The 12,192-nt window shown below is 38.3% G+C and overlaps 1 protein-coding gene across 1 annotated transcript in view; it reads left to right on the forward strand.

Annotated features, from left to right (window-relative positions):
- Positions 1-389: 389 nt before the first annotated feature.
- rhoq (ras homolog family member Q) overlaps positions 390-12,192 on the forward strand; it is a 28,861-nt gene continuing 17,058 nt past the window's right edge. The window contains exons 1-2 of the mRNA XM_005795165.3: positions 390-915; positions 1,206-1,264. Of these exons, the coding sequence (XP_005795222.1) occupies positions 774-915; positions 1,206-1,264 (201 nt within the window). The 5' untranslated portion in view covers positions 390-773. The remainder of the gene's footprint in view (positions 916-1,205; positions 1,265-12,192) is intronic.

Raw genomic sequence — 12,192 nt, forward strand, 5'->3', positions numbered from 1 at the left:
ATTATTTAATTTTAAGATTTATTTAAATATAAATATTTTATTTATTTCTATATTAAATTTTTGTTAATGGATTTTATTAATACATTCATATTCTTGATATGACCCTAAAATTTAAAGGAGTTAGGCTAAGTTCACACAGCAGGTTTTTCCGACTGTTTTTCTTCAGAAATCTGTTTTTTGAATCTATTTGTTGTAGTTTGTTAAACTAGGGGGGCCCAAACAGCATTTCCCCTCGGGCCCCGACAATTCCAGAAACGGCTCTGCTTTTCCTTCTTTTTTTCCCCCCTCCGATGTGTTGCTAATGATGTAATTTCTCCTAGTCCTGTAACTCAGGATCCCCCAGCAGGAGGACTGCAGGCTGGTTTCTAGGTTTTAGAGCCAGGCTCCGCCTCTCCACCCAGTTTGTCCAGCAGCAGCTGCGGCGGCGGCGGCGGCTCAGTGCGCCGGGGAGCGTCAGGCAGCAGGACACGCCGCGGACGGGAGCGGACCCACCGGATCACAAAACAGGATCCCTCCTCGCCTTCCAGGGTAAAATATCCCCACACATCTCCTCAGACTGAGCGATCCGGTGGAAACATCGGAACAAACTCCGGGTTGGATCCGTAGCCAGTGGCGGGCAGGAGGGATGCTGCTCCAGCCCGACACGGTGCACCGCGCAGTCCGCCTCCGAGGCTGGTGATGCCCGGCGCGGTGCGGGGATCCCCACCCAGCTGCAGCGGCAGCAGGTCGGAACAACAGGGCTTCGGGGAGATGATGGTGGTTCGACCGGGATCATGGCTAACGGAACCGGTTCTATTATGCTGAAATGCGTCGTGGTTGGAGACGGCGCAGTGGGTAAAACGTGTCTCCTGATGAGCTATGCCAACGACGCCTTTCCAGAGGAGTATGTGCCCACGGTGTTTGATCATTATGCAGGTGGGGTCACATTTCTTTCTCCTAACCATGACATCACGACTTACTGAACTGCTCCTTTCTCTTTGTTTGGGGTTAATTTCCCTACTTCAAATGCAATAAGCGGGGAAGAGAGGCGTGACTGATTCCCCCCTGACTTTTCTGCCACTCTTTCTGCAACTGCATCGCATCTGTTGCTGTAATCAGAACCACTTGTTCGGCTTCGCGTTGCCTCAGAGGGGCTGGAAGTCCCTGAGACCAGCAGCCCTGACGCCACCCTCACCTTTCAACTGCTCTTGTCATTTGTCTTGCAGTGAGCGTCAACGTTGGAGGGAAGCAGTACTTGTTGGGACTGTATGACACAGCTGGTCAGGTATGTTTTCAGTTTCACTCTGTCACTTGAAGTGCTGTAGAAAAAAGTGTTTACTCCCTTCAGTTTTTGCAAAAATTTTTTGTTTGTTTTGTGGGCTACGCCTGTCAAAATAAGCAATAAATGAGTTAATCACATTAAAATTAAAACAAACTCAGTGATGTCCATTTGCGTGATTTGTTGTTTCCCTCTTTCTACTGAAAACTGGATGATAAAAATCTTTGGTTTGGTGCTTTGGTCTCAACTATCCCATATTTTGAAGGACAGTCTTGTTTACAGAGAATAAATAATTCACTTTATTTGTTGTTTCTGTTGTTTTGTTTATTTATCTTGAATATTTAAAATGTTTTCCAGTTCCAGTGTTTAATGTTCATCAGGATTTAAAGTTTACTTATATTTCAGAATGTGTCCTTGCATTATTATGCCATTACCATCTCAAAATAACAATATTATCGTTTATCGCAATAACTCCTGGAACAATAGATCGGCCAGCAATATTTATTAGTGTGAAGGCCTGATGTGGGCATGTTTTTAAATATTTTAACTCATTAAAGATACTCTGAGTAAACATAAAATGCCATCGGGCTGAAACTATTAATCGGATCAATCAATTTCTGAAATAATCATCAACTAATTTAGTAATCGATTAATCACTAACTACAGTATACAGACTAAAAAACTCAAATTAGACCAGTAATTAAGATACAACTGTATAAAAACAAATACATTTTTAATTTAAGCTAAAAATCCTTCTGTCTAGTTGCAGTTTTAGTTTAATCTGGTTGAAATACTGTAAAAAAAAAAAAAACTCCTTCTGCTATCCAGTTATTAATCGGCTAATCAAAATAATAATCAACTGATCAGCCCTTCAGTGTATTGATGTCAAGTCAAGTTTTTCACATGTTGGTTTGTTTTAGCTGTGGATGCGTTCTTTGTGTTCACTAAAGAAATGTTGTTACTGCATATTAAGCAAGAAAATGTTTATTTTCAGATTTTAAAAAAATATTGTTTATTTGTGTTTTTAATTTATTGCTAAGGTTCTACAAAAAGGCTTGCGTGGTTATGTCACTTTTCTCCTTTCTCAACTTTGCACCTTATCAACCTTCCAGACCTCTCAGGTCTTCTGGTTCTGGTCCAGTCCAGTTCCTTTAATCAAGACCAAAAGCCCAGCTTGTGATTCATAATAGCTGGAATACTGATCGACATATTTGGTGTGTATTTGCTTGATGGTTTTGATGATGGCATTTAATAAAATGTGATGTTTATTGCTTGTTTCAAGTGGGACACATTGAATTTTTTGGGGGGTTGAAAAGATCAGTATTGGGCCGTTCAGACAGCGAAGAAAAACTGTGATCTAAGGGAGCATTCACAGCAGCTGTGTTTAGTCCACTTTAATCCATCTCCAGTTCGTTTGTCTAGAAAGTCGGATTCATTTGTGGTGAATCCACATTTGAATTTGTTCAACTGAACTCTAATCTGCCTAAAAATCTCAATTTCGGTTCGGTTGAAGCAAACTCTGCAGCGGTTTCAATGCATATGGTAACACCAAGTAGATCAGAGACCCTCCTAAAGCAGGAAGTGGACTACAGTGCAAGGCATTCTGGGTAAATATAACCAAAAGCAAACGCTCACGGCTATCACTAGGTAGAGAAATGGCTTGTGGTCTTTGACCAAAGACAAAACAGAAATCCTTCAATGGCTAAAATCTGAAAATTTTTGTTCACATTCTGTGAAGAAGGAAATTGCTCTGAAAATGTAACAAATGTTGCAGTTTTGGTGCCCAATTGAACCGGGTCTACCGGACCTTCAGGTGTAAAAACACTCTAGGTCACATTTGGGGGATAAAAGCAGATTTGGGTCGCATTTGCTTGCTTTGTGAACGTGGTTTAGTGACGCCTGGTTGTGGCTGTAATCAGGTCTGGGTATACTTTCCAAAATTTCTAGTTTTACTTCACAACTTAACAAGTACAGAAACAAGTTTTACTACCTGAAACTTTGGAAAAAATTAAGAGCACTGCAAAAACTCAAAATCCTACCAAGTAATTTTGGTTAAGTTTCTAATACAAATAACTTATTGAAATAAGACAAACCAAACTTACAAGTAACTTTTCAGCAAGAAATAGAGGTTTGTTTTAAGTAAATAATTCCTTGATATTGATGAAGTGCTTGTTCTTTGGCAGATAAATTAACTCATAATTTGGAAGAAATGTCTAGTTATGAATCAAATAATCTGCCAGTACAATTTCCATCAATATTAAGAAATTATTTACTTATTTCAAGCCTCTATGCCTTGCTAAAAAATAACTTTTAAATTAGTTTTGTCTTATTTCAAGTGTTTTAAGGTATTTGAACTAGAAACTAAGCCAAAAACAGTTGGTAAGATTTTGTTTTTTTTTCACTGAACCTGCTGGTTATTCCATCAAATATTAATTTCTGAGCTCTTCCTGAGTTAAAACATCAGTATTGTTGTTTCTAAATCAATGTGGACTTGTTTTATTTGCATTATTTGAGGTCTGAAAGCACGGCATCTTTTTCGTTATTTTGACCATTTCTCATTTTCTGCAAATAAATAATAGATTTTTGATTGCTATTTTAGGAGACATGTTGTCAGTGGGTCATAGAATAAAAGAACAAAATTCATTTTACTCAAACATAAACCCATAAAGAGTCAAATCAGGGAAACTGATTATTTCACGTGGTCTTAATTTTTTCCCAAGCTGAATAGAAGGGGGTAAATGTTTTTCCTCAGCGCTGCGTGTTTTCCGTCTGTCTAGCACTTTTCCCATGTGCTCTTCCATGGGCCAAAAGCTATCCAAGAGGGCCTCCAAAACGCCCACGGGGCTCCCAGCCACTAAGCTGCAACAGGTGATGGTTTTCACACATGGGTTTGCTGCCAGACTCTGGTGTGTCATGGACAGCGATGGCAGCAAGGGGCTTCAATAGTTCTATTATGCACAGAACAGGGCTCCTATGTCCGGTAGTGATGTCACAGATTTTGCTGCCTAATACTTGGGCTTTCTCTCCACAATGTGTCATTCAGTGGGTGTTCAAGAATTGTGACTGTACTGAAGACTGCTGCACACACACACACACACACACCCCCACACCCCCACACACACACGCACAATAACGTTTCCCCCTCAGCAGCGCAGCCAGTCCACACACAGACGGAAGAAGACAAGCGCTGGTTTATTCGCTGCAAGACGTTTGAGACATTCGTTGACTTAGTTTTACGAAGAAAACAGGATTGTTGAGAATTTGACTGATTACACTGCAAAAACACAAAATCTTACCAAGTACTTTTGATCTAGTTTCTAGACCAAATATATATTATATTATAATATATGTATTTACTTATAACAAGACATTTTTCCCATAAGTGAAATAATTAGTTGAACTAGAACTTTTTAATCAAAATTAAGGATTTATTTACTTAAAACAAGCTGCTGTATGTTGCTGAGAAGTTACTTTTGAGTTAGTTTTATCCAATTTAATGTGTATTAAGATAGTTGGACTAGAAACTAGACTAAGAATACTAGGTAAGATTTTGTGTTTTTGCAGTGTAGATGTTTCATTTGAAGATTTTCACAAGCCAGTATAAATGAGGACTAGTCAACAAAGCTGCTTGAGTCAGACGACACCCAAACTGAACTTTTTGCTTGGCATTGTTAGCTTGAACACATTCATACAGTGAAACATGGTGGTGGCAGCATCATGCTGATTATCCTGTCCAGCAGTTTGGTGCTCAGAAGATGAATGACTGGGGATGAAGTTGACCTTCCAACAGGACTGTGACCTTCACCAACAGTCAGAGCATCAAAAAGTAGCTTATTCAGGTGTTAGAATGGTCTAGTCAAAGTCATAAACCCAAATCCGATTGAGGATTGGTGGCAGGAGTTGAAAATAAATAAATAAATAAACTTTAATCTGTAACAAACATTAACACTGGGACTGGAAGACATTTTAAATAACCAAAATAAATAAACAAAGCAGTCAAGCAGCAAATAAAATGGATCCTGAAGGTTCTGTAAACAAAACTTCCCTTTAAAATAAGAGTTTAGAAACTCCAGACTGAAGACTTTGTCACCCGGTTTTGGTAGAAAGAGAAACAATCATGCAAATGAAAATTATCAAGTTTCAATCTGTTCATGTGCAAAGCTGGTGGAGCCATACCACAAACGACTTGCAGCTGTTATTACAACATATTGACTCAGAAGGCCTGAGTATAAATGCCTGCCACATTTTCAGATGTTTAATTGCAAAATAGTTTTTAAAAAGAACAACAACATGAGTCTGTTTACTGTCTCTTCACAAACATGTCGCTGCTTTGTGTTGGTGTTTCAATAAAGAATGAATAATCAATGGAGTAAATAGAAAGGGTGTTAGTATGGTGAACATTTTAAAACATTTGCATGTAAAATTCTGCATCACGTCTTAGTTTTGGAGATTGTAGATAAAAAATTTAAAAAAACAAGGAGTAAATTTCTGCAAAGAAAATCCTAAAATTTGGAAGAAAAACGTCGGGAATTTTGAGATTAATTTTAGAAATTTACGAAATGTTCTATAGAAAACTTTTTTCAAGTAATTTTGAAGCTGAGAAATGTCCTAAATTTGATGAATCTCAAATGTTCTGAGTTTTTTTTCTCACAAATGTATGGCTTTTTGAGTTCAGAAATTTCTGAGTTTTTTCTAGAAAATTTCTGAGATTTATCACAAAATTTTAAATTTTTGTTTCTCACAAACGTACAACTTTTTGGACAGAAATGTACTCCTCCTTTTTTCTATCTACAGTGGCCCTAATATAGAAAAGTAAGAGATTTAAAAATGGGGAAAAAAGTCTAACCAGGTTAACTGTGGAAAATATTTGAGATGGGAGGTTTTGTTCTTCAGATCTCGACAGGACACTGCTTACTTCAAACTGGATTAAATTTTTTGTTGTTTTTGTAAAATTTGAAGCTGCTGTTCAGAGCCTGCGGCCTTCAAGCTTCCTATTAAAGTGTGATTTTCAATTTAAAATATGTGAAATGAAACCTTGCGTTTAGATTTTGGATTGATTTTATGTGTACTGTCACACTTCTAAGCCCAGAAACTGACTGAGACACAGAAACCACTGTTCTGGTGTTACTTTTAAAAGTGAAAAAATACAGATTTTGATCCTTCTTTGCACTCTTAAACTTCTGCATCCTTGGTGGACAAAGGAGCGTTATTATAGATCCTTCCTGTAGTTCATTTAATTTAAAATAACATTTTAATATTTTTTGCACATTCTTGTTGTTTGCACATTTCTTTTCACTTCTTCTAAACAGCTTATTGTGTTTTATGCTCCAATATACGCGTGTTTTTAAGTTATTCTACTCAGTTGTACATCTTGGTCCACTGAACTTTGCTATTTTTAACAACTGCACAGTATTTTCCAACACTGTAAAGTTGCTCTTCCTGGACAGTTTGATAATTTTGCTTCTCTTTTTATATTCTTATGTCTGTTTGCTGCTGGTACACCTGGACTTCCCCCACTGAAGCACAATAAAGGATGTTTCTCTTACATTATTATATTAATAAATGCAAAGATTTGCAGCTTTTTCTCTTTTGTTTAGGACAGGGGTGTCCAAAGTGTGGCTCGGGGGCCATTTGTGGCCCTTGAATTGATTTTGTGCGGCCCACCAGCACGGGGACTGGATGACTTGACTTTTTATTTGTGATAAAAGTAAAATAATAACCAACATAATTTCCTTACAAGAATCCAAAGTTTTTCTTTTTGTAACCAAGCTTTTATAATAAATAGAACCATGTCTGCTACTAAAAATGCGACTTTTCTGCATCCAAATCAACTTTAATCTAATTTATTAAACCTGAGTAAATACAGCAAGTATTTTGACAGAACGTGACGCAACTCGATGCATTTCTTTAAATACAGCAAACGTCCAAAATCCTGTGTAAATCTTTGGATCTACGATGAATAACATCGAATCACTGCTTCATTTCTTAATTTGTTTTTTCTTTTTCATTTTCTTGGCCCACAAGTACTTTTGACTTGACAATTTTGGCCCATGTGACAAAAAGTTTGGACATCCCTGGTTTAGGAGTTTCCTCCTGCTGCTGATAGCTAAAATAAAAACTTAGCACTGCGCCATTAACGGTGCAGAAGAAGAAGAGTTCTGGTTAATGGTGCAGGACCAGCACTTCCTTTTTGTTTTTTCTTTTAAAAGAGGAAAAAAATCAGCTTTGAGACTGTGCATGAGGAAGGAAGTGGACTCAGCGTTTTTGGGCCGAAAGGCGGTGCGAGTTTTGGTGAGAAACACTAAATGTATGCAGGAGGCAGCTCAGCCGGTGTGACCTTTGCCCTTTTATCTCCCCCAGCAGCCTAAATCTGCATATGGCGAATGGTGAACCGTTTACACTTAAGACAATCTGTTTATCTCAAAACTGACGAGCTTCAAAACTTCAACTTTGTTTTAGACGTAACAGTTATTGCGAAACTACATTGCTAGCTAGCATGCTAACTTGTAGCTTTGTTTTTACTGTTTTCCTGACGACAACAGACGGCAGAAGTGTTACAACTGGCTGGGGAAAAAGCAGAACGCCACCTTCTTGTCAGCTCTGGCGTGTTTCATAGTGAGTGTGTGTTTGGGGGACGGTTTGAGTTTAGCTGAATCAGAGTGTCTCTGAAATGGAGAAGTTCTCCCAGATGTCTGCTTCGGATGCCGCCGCTCGCAGAGAGTAGAGTTACCTCCCCCACCCTCCGTCCTCCGCCTCCGCTGACCTCCTCATGTGGAGCGAAAGGCCAGCTGGTAATGTTTATAGCTTCAGAGTCTGATCAAAGACCCAGAGCCTCAAAGAGAGGAGGAGGAGGAGGAGAAGAAAGCGAGACAAAGTCAGAAAGAGGAAGAGAGAGAGACCGATTTGGTCGGGAGGAGGTAGAAGAGAAGGAATCGCTCTGAAGTGGCTAAATTCAGCTCTTTCAATTTCATTTTCCTTTTAATTGCGCTCATAAATTTTGTGACGGCTTTGTGAAACGACTTCGTACCTCTTTTAAGTTTTGTCACATTACTACAACGGCACACGAGGGCCATTAAAGATAGAAAAAAAATGGAGGAGTAAATTTCCAAAATATTCTAGAAAAACAAGGGGATTTCTGAGCTCTAAATGTCAAACCTCTGCAAGAAAAAAACATCAGAAATGTTGAAATTAATCTCAGACCTTTTCTAGAAATAAACAAGAAAATTTCAGCTCCAAAAGTCTAAAATTTGCAAGAGAAACTTATCAATTCTTAGATTAATCTCAAAAGTTTTCTAGAAAAAACTTGGAAATTTCTCAGTTTGAAAAGTTGAACAATTGTGAGATAAAACCTCAGATTTTATTTATTTTTTTTTACAAAACATAGGGTCCTTTCTCAGCGTTATTTTCCCCAGACGTTGGCTTCTTTTGATGCAGAAATGTGACGCAGGTCTCATGTTTATGATGTAAAAGCTGGATAAAATGACTGCAGACACTTTGAAAATAATCAGACACGTATCTGATTTAATTCCACACATGTAAGTGGCTCAAATCATATTTTTTTATTATTATTTTGGGGTGAAAATGTCTAAATTAGGCCTAAATTCATACTGTTGTGAAGTGAATGCTAAGTGAACATAATGAACTGTGTTGACATACGATGAGTTTCATATTATAAAGCGATGAAAAAGTTGTAAAACGTCTTCATCGCCACGTCTGAGTCGATGCTCCTCATCTTCATCTCATAGTCTCTGTAACATTTATACTCCCCAGACGGCCGGATTTCCCACAATGCTTTGCCATCCCATAAGGTATGGGCTGAATGATGGGGCTTTGTTGCGTGTCCCATCATTGTGTCTGGACTCGTTGAGAGGTTCTGATCCAGAGTCCCGCTCTGCTTATTGACCCGATCCGTACTGAACACGACGAGCGGGAGCAGAGGGGAGAGTCTTTACTTATTCATCCATTCCCCTTCCTGCTGCTGCTGCACTCAGCCGCCTCTAGCTCCGCTGTCCCGCCTGATGAGGAGCAGGAAGTGGATGCTAAGTGCTGCGGTGCCCATGGAAACGCCTCGGGGACAGAAACTCAGGTGCCATGACCCGTATCTCGCTGCCCTATTAACCCACACTTTGTTTTTGGCCTGTTCCTCATTTGCTCGGCCCGTCAGACGCCCTCACACTCAGCTGCACATCCTGTAATCACCTTTGCCACTTCACTTCACCCATTAATCCAAATCCCCAAACAGTCCCTCTGCACCGCCTGATGGAGGCTTTTCTCTGGCCTAGAGAGCCTCAATCCTCCTGCAGGGTAGCAGGTCAGGATGGAGGTGAAGGTTGGAGCCGGTCTCTGCTGATGAGACAAATCACACCAATGCAGCAGCCGACTGCATTGGTGTGCATTGGTCTATCATGTCCTATCAATTTAGGACATGACAGACATTTCCTGGTTGGAAAACTGGATAACACTTTATTTGAAGGGGCTGCATAAAATGGACATGACATGTAAACGTGAAGGAGTCTATAAATGTTTATAACGGTTGTCATGAAGTGTCGTTCGGTGTTCATCTTAATGCAACTTTGCATTAAAATGTCGTTGCTCTACTCAGAAAATTTGAGATTAATTTCATAAATGTTCTAGAGGAAAAATCAAGGAAATTCCTGAGCTTGTAAAATAAAATATTTGCAAGAAAACAAAACTCAAGAAATTATTAGATTAATCTCAGAATTCGTCCATACGTTTCAGGGTTCCAAAAGTCAGAATTTTTGAGAAAATATTGAAAAGTTTACACTTTTAATGCAAGTTTGCATTAAGATGACATTATTTAACTCAGACATTTTTACATTTTCTAGGAAAACAAAGACATTTTTGAGAAAAAAGTCAGTACTTTCTAGATTAATCTCAAAGATTTTTTAAGAAAAAACAAGTACATTTCTGAGCCCTAAAAATAAAATATTTGCAAGAAAAAAAACTCAGAAACTATTAGATTCATCTCAGGATTTTTCCAGAAACAAAAAAGAAATTTCACAGTTCTGAAAGTCAAAAATTTGCAAGTAAAAAATGCTGAAAAATTTACACTTTTAATGCAAATTTTAATGCATCTTTGCATTAAACGTGTCATTATTTACCGAATGACACTTCATGACAATAAACATTGGAGTATCCATGTTTATCAGTCTTATGCACGGCCCTTCAAATTAAATGTTACCAAAAACATTTTGTGCAAAATATTTATTTTATCACCAAAGTGCAAAAGTTGTGCAAGTTGTCCTAAAGAGTCCCAGCTAGTTATAGTTTTTCCCCATTAATTCTCATTTTTATTTATTTCAGTTAACTAAAATGTTATCTCAATCTCAGTTTTGTTACGTTTAGTTAACTATAATAACATTAGTACTGACCTGTAGTAGCAGAGATGGAGACATTTCCTGTGCATTGAGCCCTTTGACCTTTGCTGCTGTCTTTTTGTCTTGGCATCATGTTTTTACACGCAGCTTTACTCTGCAGGGCTGCAAACCTTCTGCTTTTTGCTTTTATACAGATGATCAGTGATTTAAATGAAGTGCGTTTTGAAGAGTAGAATAATTTGCTCAGAGGAAACTGTCGCATTGTCCGTCACATTGACAAACCAGCCTCCCACCAGCCAGCTGCTTGGCAACCAGTTGGTACTCCAGGGGATTATTGGTCCTGTTCATAAAATGTCATTTAATCCCAGCGCAAACCCAGAGAAAATGTCAAACTGTGGCATTAAATGAGCCTGCAATGAATCTGAAACTAGATGGCATTTCATAAATTTTGACTGAATATGAAATATTCTCACACTTTACAAGCTAACAGTAATAATTTCCCATGTTTGTCTGATAAATGACTAACTAACGTCTCCATCCAGTCAAAGCAACATCCGATGGCTGAAAGTCGGAGCAAAAATTTGACCCCATTTATTGCGCAGCGTTGGTCCAGATCCAGAAACACTGAATCCTCTTTCGGCTGGCGCAGTCGTCATGCCGACCCTCCATGGCGGTTCCGGTCTTTCCAGCATTAACCCAAACTTTCTGCTGCAGTCGTATCATTCTGGCTTTCTTTCTCTACTCAGCTGTCCAGGCCTGAATCCGTTCACACGGATTTTTGGGGGGGAAATTTTTTGCAGCTGCAGGATTTCTCACATTTGGATCCGGTCAGTGCGTCGGTAATGATGCCATGTTTTTGTGCTTTTAACGTCTGTTTGGGCAGCAGGCTAGCAGCTTATGATTATTTCTGTTTTATAGTTCTTAGTGTTAAAAAAAACGGAGAGTTTACAAAGCTCCATTTTTAAATAAATTGTAACTCTTCATCGTAAATTTGACAAAACGTGTAATGAAGTCATCAGCACTGCAAAAATGCAAAAATCTTAAGTATTTCTGGTCTAGTTTCTAGTTCAAATATCTTAGCAGACTTAAAGTGAGACTAAATTAACTTACAAGTAACGTTTCAGCAAGACATAGGAGCTTGTTTTAAGCAAATAATTCCTTAATATTAATTAAAAAGTTCTAGAGTCACTGGCAGATTATTTCACTTATAGGAAATTGTTATAAATGAAAAACATCTGCATGTGGAACAAGTACTTTTCTATTAATAGTAAGGAATTACTGACTTAAAACAAGCTAGTTAGCCAAAGTGCTAATGTTAGCATGTCTCCTCTCTTTTGACTCCTTGAAGATACGGCTCTTGACATTCACGTTCATAAAGAGCAGAAAAAAAGTGTTCTGCTTTGCAAACTTGCACTGCAAAAACACAAAATCTTACCAAGTATTTGTAGTGCAAACATCTTAGTGCACTTGAAATTTAAACAAAAACTTAAGTAACTTTTCAGCAAGATATAGTTGGTTGTTTTAAGTCAATGATTCCTTAATATTGATCCTAAAAGGTCTTAGTTCCACTGGCAGATTATTTCATTTATTTCACAG

This window comes from Xiphophorus maculatus, chromosome 22 (genome assembly GCF_002775205.1).
Source record: "Xiphophorus maculatus strain JP 163 A chromosome 22, X_maculatus-5.0-male, whole genome shotgun sequence".
Classification (NCBI taxonomy): Eukaryota; Metazoa; Chordata; class Actinopteri; order Cyprinodontiformes; family Poeciliidae; genus Xiphophorus; species Xiphophorus maculatus.